At 43.5% G+C, this 14,861-nt stretch overlaps 1 protein-coding gene across 1 annotated transcript in view; it reads right to left on the bottom strand.

Moving 5' to 3' along the window:
* The window catches only part of CUNH1orf87 (chromosome unknown C1orf87 homolog), a 34,614-nt gene extending 20,492 nt beyond the window's left edge, over positions 1-14,122 (bottom strand). The window contains exons 1-8 of the mRNA XM_019501207.1: positions 13,856-14,122; positions 10,663-10,882; positions 8,794-8,922; positions 7,941-8,204; positions 6,801-6,922; positions 5,320-5,458; positions 4,266-4,363; positions 2,159-2,229 (exon numbers count right to left, since the gene is read on the bottom strand). Of these exons, the coding sequence (XP_019356752.1) occupies positions 2,159-2,229; positions 4,266-4,363; positions 5,320-5,458; positions 6,801-6,922; positions 7,941-8,204; positions 8,794-8,922; positions 10,663-10,882; positions 13,856-13,962 (1,150 nt within the window). The 5' untranslated portion in view covers positions 13,963-14,122. The remainder of the gene's footprint in view (positions 1-2,158; positions 2,230-4,265; positions 4,364-5,319; positions 5,459-6,800; positions 6,923-7,940; positions 8,205-8,793; positions 8,923-10,662; positions 10,883-13,855) is intronic.
* Between the last annotated feature and the right edge of the window lie 739 nt (positions 14,123-14,861).

Raw genomic sequence — 14,861 nt, 5'->3', positions numbered from 1 at the left:
GCAAGTCCACGTGAGGCTAAAAGAGGCTAAGCTAGAGGGATTTACATCTTCCTCTAACCTGCTCAGCCTAAGTTACTCCAAGACAAACTACCTCTGAGTCAAGCCTATTTCCAGGGGTAACCGCCACCATTTTACACAACCCCTTTGGAATTGGGTTTGAATTTGACCTACTGACTCCTAGGGAGTCTACGCAAGGTAAACTCCTCTATCAAGAGACTAGAAAAAAGAGGTTGTATAAGGAAAAGCAACTAGCTAATACAAGTGTGGGAGGAGGGCTACATTAACCTACATCACCCTTTTAGTTTATTGTTCCTTCTGTACTACTCCTTTCTATCCCTGGGCAAGGAAGCTAAATCATATAAAACTCCCATCTAGTCATTTCCTGATCTGGTGCACTCCAGACGGTGCCCTGCATTTTAAGGAGTGCTTCATGAATGCATCAAAGTCCAGAATTAGGCCTTGGAGGGGAAATCTTTTTTGATACATCTGGCCTTTATCAGCTTTCTGTAGACTGTTAAACAAGCAGCAGACACAAGCAGAATGCGTGTCATCTCAGCCTGGCTGATCACACCGTACGATAAAGGAAAACTGCAGAAAAACTGCCACTTGTCAATAAACACAGGAAGAGATGATGGGAGATAAATTCCTGCTGGTAGCCAAACAGCCTGGACAACTGAAACAAGAAGACCATGTTAAAGCTTTCCAATATGGACTCCCCTGATACAACACAGAGCTAGGTCAGACATGTGGCAAAGCAAATTCAACCCTCCCAAGCAGAAGAACTTTGATTAATGCCTGGACCGTATCTGCATCGATACACCTAGGGTAACTATGACCCTTATCTTTCAGGGCACTGAGTATCAACACCCCCCCACTGACATCAATGTGGTTGCATAGCACTTTGCCACCTAACAAGTCTCCCATCATTATTTGGGCTGATACCAATCACTCTGCTTTGGTAGCCTGCGGTGCCCACTCTGCACTGGTATCAATAAGGTACAAGGCAATGAAACTTCAGGTCCAGCATCATCTTTGCATCCTCCAGGTCAATGCATTCCTAAGATAAGTCTCCTGAACCTAACAGAAGCAGATCCTCAGCTGGCATCAACTGAGAGACATTGCAGCTGGGGGATAACTAGGGCAGGGCAAGAGGGGCACCCATCCCAGGGGCTGACTAGGAGAGGGTGCCAGGATCCTGCCCCCTCACCAGGGGTCTTTGCCATGGCAGGGGAAATGCCACACTGCCTATGCTGAGCCACAGAAGATGGGCAGTGCAGCACCACACCCAGGAGTGTAAGGGGCCAAGTGGGGCAAGTGGAATGGTGTCCCCTGCCCCTAGATACATGCTGTTGCGTGGAGCCTAGGTACCAGATGTTGTGACCCAACATGGGTAGTACAGAGTTTTACCGGCTGCGACAAAGGCTCTTGACAGCGGGGAGGGCTGTACAGCTGTAAAGGAAGTCTCATGCTGCCTTTTGGCTACAGGAGCAGTACAATGCAGTGCTGCACCATATAATATATATGGGGGGCTGAGAAAGAAGGGAGGCAAGTTGAATGGAGCTTCCCTGCCAAACTGCCCCACCCCACCTTGACCTGCGTGTTCAACTTGCTTGCTATGCCTCAGCAGTGCAGCTGCATCCGCTCACACTATTTGCCCTATACATCTGCATGATTTTTCCCCCCTGTAAGTATCACACTACAACAGCAGTGATAGAAAAGCCCATTAAAAGGAGAAAAAGGTAAAGTACAGTGAAACAGGTGCACTCTGCCTGCTACTGAGAGACAGAGAGGATTGGCTTTCCAATTACAAGCAGTGAACATCCTGAGTTGACTGCATGAATCCAGCTGTGGGGAATTATGATGCACCACTTGCCTTTGGAAAATATACATTGTTCTGCTAATTAGGATTGAGACAAATGTTTGATGAACTTTCTTCTTTTTTGTTTCCAGTTTTGTAAGACCTTTTCATTTTGAAAGAAAAAGTGCTCAGCATGGTCCCTTGGGAGGATGGCATTACCAGCAGCAGGGCACAGACTAGAAGACAGTTTGCTACTTAGAAAAAAGACATTTCAGAAACTGCTAGTCTGGTAATAGACTGTTTTCAGGCTGCTTATTATATCTCATAGATGTAATTTACACTGACAACCCCTTAACTTACCTGCAGGAAGAGACAAATTAGAGGCCATATCTGAGTGAGCTTCCTTGAGTAACTCCACAAGCTTCCTCCATCTGCATGAAAAAACATTTTGAAATCAAATATTTCCAGTTTCTACCTCCTCCTACCTTCCCCACAAAAAAACCCAAAACCAGTTTGGCCCAATGACGCTATGCAAATGAAGACAGAGATATAGTTAAAACTTAGAAATAAATGTGTAAAAATACTTTTGAAAAGAAGAATGACATTATAAATATACATCAGAGCAAGATAAATAATGGCATGAATAAAGCCTAATGTATGCCAACGCATTCAATAAATCATATAACAAACTGTACACGTGCTTGAGACAATGCTTTCAAAAGGGGTTGCCGCCATATTTGCCAGTGCAATGTGCAACTTTAAGATTGTCCTTAAAGTTGAAGATGACCAAATTTTACATGGAGCTCTCAGCACATCACTTAGCAATCCTGTATGGGACTTATCCAGAGTTTCTTTCCACTCTTGCAGGCTCCAGAAAATAACCTGACCTCCCCTCCACTCCTGCAAAAGACTGGGAGGAAGGCCCTTAAAAGGAATAAAGGAAGGAGATGTGTAGCAATACCAGACGTTCCTCCTCCTTCCAGCCCCCAATTTTCTTTTTGACAAGTTAAAGAGAGGACATAACTTATTCTGCTTTGTTCAACAGGGATAAGTTCACGTGACTATAATCACTCATGATGTTTTATTGATTTTAAGCACATTTAATCAGAAAGTGGCTCAGAGCTTGATTCCTGCTAATTACTAAGAAGCAGCATTGCAAATGGCTTCACAATTGGACTGCGGATTAGAAAGGACAATATGTACTAAAATAATGATTCATGCATTCAGCTCCCTAGATTTATTTTGTTTATATTGGATTTTTTAATCTTTAAAGATGTAATTCTGCATATGGGCAAGCGGCATCTAAAGTCTTTAACAAAATGGGTTTAATTTAACAGACAAGGCTTTAGCCAAAGATGGTAAGTGCGTGGAACAGTTGATCCCTTTCAAATGTAATTCCTCACTGAAGGTCAGTGGCATTATGGTGTCCTTCACTGCACTACACATAGGTAACTGTCTAGCATATGAAGCAAGCTATGATACATCTGTACTAGGACAGTCACCAACACAGTCCTGCATTAAGACTCCTCTGAAGGCAAGCTCAGGCCTAAACTGCAGGTGCAGGAGCATGGGAGTTGTTAACTGGATCGAGCCAGTGGTCCATCTGATCCAGTATCATGCCACTGGCATTAAACAGTCAAAGAACTATCAAGGGAGATGTAAGGTCTACTGGTGTGTGGTGCTGAACAGCTCCCAGATGAGGCCATATGAGCTTTCACTGACTCTCTATTATCCCACTGGCAATGTGTAGGGGGTGCACGCGGGTACACATGCACCCCATGAGCTTGGCGGTGTACCCCCTGCAAAAATCACCACCGATGCTGCTGGCGGTCGCCACTTGCCACCCCACTTTGCCACCAACACTGCCAGTGGCATCTGCGGGCAGTCCCCGATTGCCACTGGCTGCTGCTGCCCCTGCCGGTGGCATCTGCAGATGGCCTGCAGGAGCTCCCCGCTTGGCCCCCTCCTGACACCACCACAGCTGCCTGCTGGAGCTCCCCACTCGCTGCCGCCATGACCCTGCTGCCGACACCGCCACTGCCTGCGGGTGGTCGCCGTGCCTCTCCAGCCTCCGAGGGCACACAGCATTCATGTATTATCCCTTAGGTGTACAGGGCTCTCAGTGTTCTGCAGGATCCAGCCTTGAAAGCAAAGGGCCTATCCTGTTTCAAGCTGCTAGGAAAGTATGGTGGAGAATCAAACAGTGAATGGTCTTTCATCTCACCCTTGGACGCAGCACAATTGTGCCCCAGAGCTTTCGCTCGCCACCCTCCTGGAACCAAAGATGGGCATTTAGGGTCCTGAAAATCTATTAAATCTATGAAATCGCAGGTTCTGGACCTGCCACTGTAATTGCCGGTCTCTATGACACACCTAAGAGCAGAGTGATGGAAGAGACCCAGGTCTAGTGCAACTTTAAGGATACACTAGAAAGACGTATCAAGTGAGGATGGTATTAAACACTCACTGTACTCTGCCTCCTGTGCACAACTCGTGTTTCTTGAACAAAGCTTCCAGCAACAAAGGAGTTAGTACTAATCCATGCTTCTGGCAAATCATCTCAACCTGGAAATATAAGATGTCCATTGAAAGCTGGTATTAACCAAGTAATTTATGATTTACTATGAATCAGGTTAATATCAGACACACCAACTCCTGTGCAAAAGTGTCACAGAAAAGCATCCTAAAACATGCTAACAAAATGCTTTATGCTTGGGTGTAGTGTGCCGCTGGCTGATCCATGTCTTAGGAGGATGACTTCAAACACTGCACGTGCAAAACTCTGCTGACCTCCAGGGAGAATTCTGAATGCAAACTCAGCACAGAATCAAGTGACAGTGTACGAATAATACCAGCTGGAAATGTTCCATTTTTTAACCAAAAGTAGGATTGCAACTAAATGAAGGGGTTTTTTTGTGAGAAATACCCAATTTTCAAAATTTTTTTGAAAAACTGAAAACCAGTGTTTGCAGAGGATCTCAGAGTTTTCAGCCAAGCATTTTACGTTTAAAAATGTTGGACAAAAGGCTAACGTTTTCTAACCATGATCTACCAAACAGAATTAAAAATAACTTATAAGCCTACATTTAAATGAAAACCAAAAGACCAAAAAACATAGGCAAACTCTAATTTGTGTGCTGGATAACCCCAAAAGCACTCGTCCCTATTCTTATCCAAAACGTCTCTTCTCCCTCTCACTTGTCATTTTAGGTTGGTGACACAATGAGCAATGACACATTGTCTCTTGCGGAGTATAAAGCCTCAACTTTCCATCTACGGAGAAATTCATTTAAGCTCTACCACTGATTTTTCATTAATTATTTTTGCACCCACTGGCTATAATATAGGAGTAGTCTAAACTTTACAAGGCCACAAGTTTTACTAAAACCAGTTTTAGGGCTTGTGACACCTGCTCTTCAGCTCTCCCCAACTCTCATGCATGAACATTTTTAAGCTTAAGGAATGGAATCCCTATCACTGGGATAATGCAAAGTACAACCTAAAGCAGTGTACCTACTTACTTTACAAAATGAGAGAAGGCCTGAAGAGGACTTGTCTTCTTTCTGAAAACTTAAGCTCAGCTTTTCTATGTCCAGTTCCGCTTTACGTTCCCTTATTGCTTGCTTCAAGGTCTGTATTGGGTCTTCGGAAGTCAGAAAGCTAAAGAATTAAAATATACAGAATACCAATTTATTGTCATCCTCCAAATAACCCCAAATGCTTTAAAAGTACATCCCCCCTCCTGTGAGACAAAGAAACTCTAGCATATGCTGGCAGGTGAATGTAGGAAGAGAAGAAAAATAGCATTCCAGCTAAAATGACAGGGTAAGCAAGGTGCAATTATCCATGCCAGATATTGGCCAAATTATCAGATTTAATGCTCTGATTCCTGTGAAAATTTCTCTAAGATTTATATTGACAATTTTATCAGGACCTTAGAACTTTGTTGTTTCACCTAAAAAATGGTACTTTCAAATGCCTGAATGCCTCCCAGCTACAAGTTGACAGTGGGCTCAGTATCAACTTGAAAGGAAGAGGAACATCTACTGACCCAGCACCTGTAGTGAGCCATATTTCCTGGGAGGTTTTCCACTCCAGTACCAAATGGGCCCAACTCTATAGGTTCGGACAGAAGCACAGCGGAGATGGCATGGCTGTGAGCCATCTATCATAAATATCAGCTTTGTTTTTGCCTCAGGCTCTTTCTGGTAATACTAAACTTAATGCATGCTTTAATAAAACCCTATCTTTGTGGAAAACTCATCCTGTGACACTTGGTACTGCCTAATGTCACTGTGACATGCAATGATTAGAACAATTAGTCTCATGGGACAGAAACATACTGGTGTCTGATTGCTGCATGGTGAACTATAAGAAATGAGGTGATCATCTCAGTCCAGCTGCTCATTCACTGGTGTTCACATCACAAAAAACCCACTATTCCACCTGAATTTCAGCAGTAAGATGAAGAACACAATAGGTGCATAACCTTTGTACATTTGTTACATACATTGGTAGGAGAGGGGGGCATGCACTGAAAGTGTGTCTGGGCAGTCAGAACGTCCATTTGCAGGGATGTTAAGCCAGTATTTGCACCAAAGATGCACTTGCACACACAAATATAACATTAAAATGCTTCCTCTAATTGAACCGTTTTTTCCTTGCCAAGGTTAAGTAAAGAGATTTTGTATAATCTCAAACGATGCTTCCCAGCATTATGTAGTGTAGGTGTTCACAGACTCAAAACATGTTGCTCTAGGAGTGATTTGAATGGATCCAAGAGAAAAAAATCTGTGTTCCTCTGAACTATGTAAAACATTTCTTAATTGGAGAGCCATTTCTGACTCGAGAATCCTCAATGAAAAGTGAAGGAGTGAAAATATTTTGAAGATATAGCACCTACAAGACTTTTACCAGATGGAAACCTGAGAAAGGATGATTTCCCAGATACATTGCTCATTTGCTCAGAGTAATTAGTACATGTAAAAAACAAAAATAGAACCTTTTGCTTTGATCCTTTGCAGTTAGACTCTTTACTTGAAGACCCGGAGCACATGTCTCGATATTCTGCATTTTAATTGCTGCAGCTAGTCTTAAAAACTGAACCAGCTTGTCATAATTCACCTACAAAAATACAAGTGGGTATGAGCATAAATAAAGGGAGTAGAGGAATATCAGTTTATTTTAACCTTTCACATATTGTTGGGGGGGAGGGTTTTGGGTGGGGGGGTGGATTTATATTTAAATTTCATTTCCAAAGAGTAAGTCCCAGTGTCTTTGCTACTTCACTGGACACTGAAAAACATACATCCCAGTTGAGGGTGAAGGGATAGAAAGGAGACAGAGATAAGGAGCAGAGCAAATGCGGACAGGAAAGGGATATGTGAGAGGAAAACGGAGACCTGACAGCAAGCGTTGAGGAAATGTTACTGGAAAAGTACTATTGTTAAAAACTGCAAAGCAAGTCCTGCCTCTGCCTCTACTAAACAGGTGCAGCAACATCTGGGGGCTCCACTGGGGATAAAAGGTGGGTGCCAAGTGTCACTGCTGGTGTGGCTGCTTGGAGGGTGCTGACTCAGTTGCATGGTTCATGCATCCAACAGCATGGTGCAGGGAAATGTAATGTCAGCCCCATTAGCTAAAAATGACGGGTCTTTGATTCTTAAGGTGAGGAAAACTCTCCACAAGCAGCTGTACTAGAGTTAATGGGTGGGATTTTCAAAAGCCCTCGGCATTAGCCTAACTCTGTGCCATTTCCAGTTAATGATGCCAAGCAATTTTTTTTAAATGCCATGAGCTAACATCTGCAGTTGGATCATTGTGGGCACTAGCACATAAGCAAAATTGCCAGCATATTACAACATCCCTTCTGCTGTCGAGGCCTGCAACTGATTACAGTAGCAGCCCTGAAGGCATGGCAAAAGACAGGAAGTGTGCCAAAACAGACTGGTCAGGTAGGCCATGTTTGCTATAGTGCAGACTAACCCCCAAGTAGAAAATCAAGCCAAAATATGAGCATCTCTAAGCTAAAGCAGTTATTTCCTATTAATCTCTTCTACTTGATTTACATGGATAAGAAAGATAAATAAATAAAAGGCAAATTGACCCCTCCCCCCCAGTTAAGGCATTTAGATTAACATACCAGTTCAGAGTCATTTGCTTTGAAAAACCTCTCAAAAAGAAGCTTGACAGTCGGTAATTGTAGAGGGACTTCATGCTTCAGAAGGAGACAGCTCAGCTGAGACTGAGGAAGAAAGCCTGAGAAGGAGGGATCCAGAGCCTTAAGATCTCTCAGCACTTCTTCCAACAAAGCCAAATTAAAAGGAGCCCGTCCAAATTCATTTCTGACTAGAGTCAGGAGAGAATCGTCTTCCTCCGGTGACTCTGCTGGACCTTGGTTGAAAACCTGGTGGAAATTAAGCACGATAACTTAGTCGACCACCTGTTTTTAAAAAGAGCAGTGATCACGTAATATATGGTCACTCATAGGAGAGGTGGCAAAGCTGACGTCTGAGCGAACACTGCATTACAGCCCCATTTGAATGTCTCTACTGAGCAAGCCTGTAGGCTCATTCTTCAGCATGCCGAGTGCTGCCGAAGCAACATGACAGCAATAAAGGTTCCCCAAATGGGCAGCCAAGGACTTCCCTTGCCACAGATGAATTGTAGGGCTGCAGGCAGTGACATGCTCCGGTCACTTTGCTCACTTTATGGAGCATGCTAAGGACAGGAGGTGGTGGAGTGGGGTCCCCAGGACTTCTGAATGATCCTCAATTGCTGCTGACATAACTTAGCTGCTTTAAGTGATGGTGAGAGCTTTTCCAGCTAGTGTTGGGACCTGGGGAATAGAAAGATGATTTAGAGCCAGCTTTTCTCTGTCTTCTTTCCCTTTAGAATAAATGTGACTTATGTAAGGAGTATGCCCATAATGAACCAGAACATCATAGAAAAAGTTTACTAGGTGAACAATTATGGCAATATTTAAGTACAGTTACCTGGTGCTCTCCTACTTGTTGTCCTAAAGCCTGAACTCTCAGAAATGGCTTTTGAAGGACGTGAATATAGGACAAAGTCTGGTCTCCTGAGGGAACACTGACGCACTGAATATTTGATGATTTTGAAACCTGGGAAATGAAATGCAGAATTAGATGTGAGGTGATCAAAGGAGTATAAATGTCTCTGCTCTTTGAGTGCAAATATGAAATGCTGATTTTTGTCACCACGCAAAGCATATGCTGGTTATCTCGACTTAAAAAAGCAGACATATTTACGCTCTAACACTAACACATGTTTAAATGAAACATATATTACAGCAGACACTTCTATTCCTATAAATAGCTCCTGCAGCTCTGAAATCCCTTCCCTCATTGCTTAAGATAAAGACGAATCCTTTAAGAGTGCTCATGACTCGTAGTGGTGCAGTTCTGATTCCCTCCAGGAGAGGGCAATGATGCTCAGATAGACGAGCTAATCCACTCACATTCAAGTTTCCAGCAACAGGTTTAAAGTGTTTCATGTGCTTTGCTAAGCTTTAGAAACAAGCACCCACATTAGAGATTAAGGTGAAAAGTGCTCACTACTTTCAGTAAGAGATTAATTCAATCCCAACATTTTGAGGAGGAAGTCTGTATAAATGAATCAGTTCATTTCACAAAAATCTGAATCAGTAACAAGTCTCTCCTTCATTTTTTGATGAAGTCTAAATTGACACTGGGGCTAAATGAAATGTAATTTAGGCACTGCTGCCCCAGTGAGTTCAAAACCAAAAAAAAAATAGCAATCTGTGAAGTCAGTGGATCCTTTATGACCACTGTGTCCTCCCCATAGTGCCCTATGTCCATCAGATTTGTCTTGCCTTAACAACGGGTTCCAAGTACAGAAACGATGTCACAAATATTGGCCTTCCAAATCATGGTTTATTCATGAAATGCCTTGGGTGGAGGAGAAGTGGCAAAAATTTGCTCTGAGCTGTGAAAGTAGGGCCTAGTTATAAATACAACAAACAACTGTACATACTCCGGGAGAGATAAGGCGGGAGAAATTCATTTCCTGGCTAGGAAGTTGCTTAACTAGGAAACAGATGTGTTAGCTTTTCCTGTGGAAATCTGTCATTGGTCTTAAAGCCAAAAGGGCTGGATAGCAATCCTGTATAGTGAAGAAATGGGGGAGCAAGACCCCCAATTGATATGGCCCCCCGAATGCTCCTGTTGAAGGGGACAGAACAGAGCCCATGCACATGACAGTTCCTCCAAGCAGGCGAAGCAAAGAGTAGGAAAACCAGAGTTGAGCAAGCAAGTAAGGAAGGCAACAAGCCCTGAAAGCAAGGAGGTTAGAGGCAGTGGCACAATTTCCACTCAGATGGGGCAGCTCTGAGCCATCCCACACTCAGGGCTGACTCCAAATTTTTTAAATCTTTCCACCCAAAGGCAACATCTCCATTTAACTCACCAACTTGGTATCAGACCAGCCAGGCACATGGTACCCCTAAATCAGGCACCTCAAATTACTGAACCCTTAAAAATCTAGACTCCTATTTAAGTGCACCAGTTTGTCCATCTATAACATGACGATTCAGGACACAGGTGCATGATAGACCTTAACTCGTCTGCAAAGCCTTCTGAGATCCTTAACTTGCTAAGGAGCTGAGTGCGGCACCTGTGCTCATCTTGACTTCAAGAGGACCCCAGAGTCCTCAATAGCATAAGGCTTGCATTACTAGGCTCTTAATGCACAGCAGATTATTTACACTGCTGCAAAGAGATCTGCTTATTTCCATCCAGTTTGACATTAAGTATTTGCCACAGAGTTTTCCTTAGGAGAACTGTGCAATTCATAATGTTGCGGCTGCAGTTATGGCAACTCACTTTGCCATCCAAAAGTCTGCTGCTGCTTGTTCGTGCGTGTTTAGACTTGTCCTCTTCCTGTTTGCCTTTATTCTGTCTTGCATAATCAAAGTCATAATTGATTTGTTGACAAAGAGAGTTACTGAGACCTGGAGGGTTTCCATGTATCTGTCTTGTATTAGAAGGGGGCAACTTCTTGAGTGCAGCTTGAGTTTCAACCTCCATGCTCTCCTTTCCCGTGCTGTGAAAAAAAAGCGTAGATATAACATGGTGCAAATGTATGTTCCATTTTCATGAAGATTAAATAGTAACATGGAAAATATTTTGTCTTTAGAAAGCTAACTGTTTGGATGGAAAGGTTCAGGTATTAGCAGGGAGCTGGCTGGGGATTAGAGCTTAAGGTCAGAAGAGACTGTCAGATTTCAAGCCTGATCTTCTGTATCATACAGACCAGAGAATTTCAAGCTGCTGTGTATTGAGTAGAATTTCCTCTTACTTCTGCAAAACTTGTACAGGAAGAAACGTTAGGAAGAGGAAATCGTTATTGTTATAGGGTTTTAGCAATTAGAAGCAAGAACTAAATAACATGTATACTTATAGTGTCATGGTACACGTTCCCCTCCTTTATTGTCTCGGATTGAAACACTGACCCATATCATGTCATCTTATGCCAGCATCTTGACCATACACGTTCACTGAGAGGTCGGCAACAGCACAGAAGTTTAGCTAAGCACCAAGGCAAATGGATTTTTAGTTAAAAGTGACACTGGAATTATTTACGGTTCCCCTCACTCTTCCCAGACACTACATTAGAATTCCAATTATTTTAATTCTGCCTCAAATTCTGCTATTAATTATCAAGCAGGTTATTTTTTCTATTACCCCAATCACTGTGCAGAGATTGCATGTATTTTACAGCCTGCATTGCTCTCTGTCATTAGTATAAAATACTAGAGTCCATTCAACCCCGAACATCCCTGAAACAAGTGGGATTGGTGGGTTTTATTATTTCAATTTACACTCAGCATTTGAGTCAGCTAGTTATTCCGTAATGTGCTAAAACATCTTAAGGGAACAAGCTGCTACTCACAGTTACCCAAGTGAGATTATCAAATTAATTTCTTTAGCAACCTTATGTTTTGTGAGGACTGGAAGACTGACCACTCAATTTCTGCCTTTTCCTTTTGAAGATTAGCACTTACAGGACTGAAAGTTGGGCACAAATCTTTGAAGATTCTTACCATTTATTATTAATACCATTCTTTTTGATTCATGAAAACAGTGTCACTAAATGTCAGCATCAACATGTGATATGTTATCAACTACATAAAAACATGTATAATTTGTTAGTTTTTATATCTATCACAAAGTATACGGTTTCCAGTCTAGTTAGATTTAAACACATACACACACACAACCATATGCTTAAAAGTATCAATGGAGATTCATTATAAGCACCTGTGTAGAAAAGGGCAACAGAAATGTCCTGCTGTGCTGTTCTTTTCTATAATGCTACCTATTGAATGTTTATTTTATTTAATTTTACTTTCACTGGACTGTAAAAATATTTTCTATTCCTAGATTTAGAAATCATACCTCTTCTCTTTTTCTTTATGTTCTAAAAGAAGCCAATTCCAAACTGTCAGCTGGTCTATCTGGGCCAAGATTTTCCAATACAAGAACCTAAACTAAGATGAATTGTCAAAGTTGCCTACAGGTTCTCAGATAGTTAATTCCTATTAAAAAGTGAATATATTGACATTGCATAATGTAGTGTCATGCATAGACACTAAGGTAGCTATGATAAGCTAAATTGTCAAGTCATTGCTCTAATGCAGCTATACCGCTTCTGATTACCCAAACTAGTTGAGAGTTAGCTAGTTGAGGGTTAGCTTACCTGGCTGACTTTCACTGGAACTGGGTAGCCTAAATCACTTAGCTGCTTTTGAAAGTGTCGCCCCAAATGCCCAGTGCCCTCAGCAGCTTTGCAAATCCTGGCCTCATGATCCAGATTTTCTGAAAAGCTCATCACCCAGTCTAACTCCTACATGAAGTGCCCCATTGCTCTCAATTGGAGCTGGGAGATCACGAGCACTTAAAAAAATTCTGGTCAGCCACAGTTTTATCCAAAGTCCTTCAAAAATCTAAACCAGTCCATATTTTAGATGCCTCAGGTTCCTGATTCTCAAAAACCCTGAGCACCCTCCATCACTCCCAGTGCAAGTAATGAGGCCCACACACTGAAAATCCAGCACTACGTGCAAACCATGCTCAGTGAAGCCTTAAGTTAAGAGATCTGTTTTTGACCCAAGCTCCTTAAAAGTTCCCAATTTATTATACATACACACACACAAAATAACCAGTGTTCAGGCAAATATACTCATGGTATGACTGGATAAAGCACCATTCCAAGAGTGAAATGCTGAGGAAAGGTGAATATTATATATATACTAAACTTTATCACTCCAATTCATTTCTCAACCTTATTTATTATTGCAAATACCTTCTGGTCAGCCTTACTGTCATAATATCTTCTCTAAATTCTGGGCTCATCTACATGAGATGTTTAACATGCAGTTGACTAATTAGCTGTGCAATGTCTTGGCATCTATGCGTGCACTCCTATTAGGCTGGAGTAAACTCTGCAACGGGATAGTACTTGTAAATAACAGTAAATACAAGTTCAGTTACTACTTGTAAATAAAAGTACTACAAGTAAAAAACTCCACAGCAACACATGTGTAGACACTGGAAAGGCTGGCAGGGGCACGAGGGTGCTTCAATGTGGGGGCTGCCTGCTGGCTAGCCCCACACTGAAGCTCCGTTGCGCGCCAGCCAGTAGATTGACCCCCAGAGGGCTGACCCCCAGAGCCCCCTGCCTGCCATGGCTGCTCTGACCTGGCTCAATGTTCTGCGGTCCTGGGTGTATGTTCAAATGATGTGCCCAGGAACAATAAACTCCAGAGCAATAAACTATGCAGTTTATTGCTTTGCATTAATTGCACATGTAGACGTGCCCCCTGTGCACTAGTGTGTAGCTCTCAGACTTTGGGAAGCTCACTTCCACCTTTCATTAGATGTATCCAAAATACCTATGATATTATTATATAATACTAACCCTTCCTCAGCATTTCAGGCTCCTGGAGCGGTGCTTTACCCAACAATCCCACAAGTGTGTTTGCCTGCAGTGGAGCTCCCCCAAGACCATACTTACGCGGTGGGTTTTTCTACAGTGCAGCGGATGTATTTGCTCCCGATGATTTTCACGACGGTCTCTGTGTTCATGCTGTTTCTATAGGGGACACTCCTGACTGAAGCCATGGTGCGGGCTGCGTTCGGCTCACGCTCTGTCGACTCCACGGCCGTTCCCCTGTAACATCACGCAACACGGTATGGCCAGCCAAACCAAATCCGCCATCTCGCCCCTTGGGAGCAGAGCCAGCTAGTGCTGGAGAAAGCAGGGAAGCCATGCACCCTCCAGACTGCCTGGATTTTTTTTTATTTTTTTAAAAAATTTTTCCTTTCCAAACCAATCAGCCGAATCAATTCCAAATCCGTGAGTCATTCAAGAACCATATGTGGCCCTACTACCGGCAAACATCCTCCACCCGCACCTGGGGCTTCAGATGTTTCCAAAACCCTTTGGTGGGCTTCCTACTTGCAGGCCCAAGCCTGGAGGCTTGGGGTTCGGATACCTCCGAGTTTTGCTCGCCCTTAGACATAAAGCCCTCGCAGCAAGCAAGAGACTCCCATTTCCATAAACTGGGCTTAAAGCCCCTGCACCTCGGCGGGTACCGAACCACGCCAGAAGAGCGGTTCGCCTGCGAAGCAGTTCCAGAAAACTGCCTTCTTGGACCCAGCTGCGCAGTATTTCCCCTGCCACATTAAGAAGCCATCACGCTTAATCCGAGCCTTCAGGAGGCCAAGAAGCGATCCATCCTCAGCGACTAGGAAACCGGCTTTATTAGTGGCCACGGTGTTGATTAGCGGCATGATCATGAACAACGCGTGCCCCCACCGTGGCAGCAAGCGGGGAGCGCCCGCAGATACCGCCATCTGGGGGGAGGGGGAGCACCGACTAGGGGGTCAGCGACCACCTGCAGACCCTGCTGCCGGCGGTGCCCGGTTGGCGATCGCTGACGGCCTGCAGATGCCACGGGCCAGGGGGATGGCGGGCAGTGATGCAGCTTTTCCTAGAGGATGCGCCCCCTACAAGACTG

The sequence above is a fragment of the Gavialis gangeticus genome, unplaced genomic scaffold (assembly GCF_001723915.1).
Source record: "Gavialis gangeticus isolate Ggan-Ray unplaced genomic scaffold, GavGan_comp1, whole genome shotgun sequence".
Lineage (NCBI taxonomy): Eukaryota > Metazoa > Chordata > Crocodylia > Gavialidae > Gavialis > Gavialis gangeticus.
The sequence above is the reverse complement of the archived record's forward strand: the minus strand, read 5'-3'. Positions and strand labels throughout refer to the sequence as shown.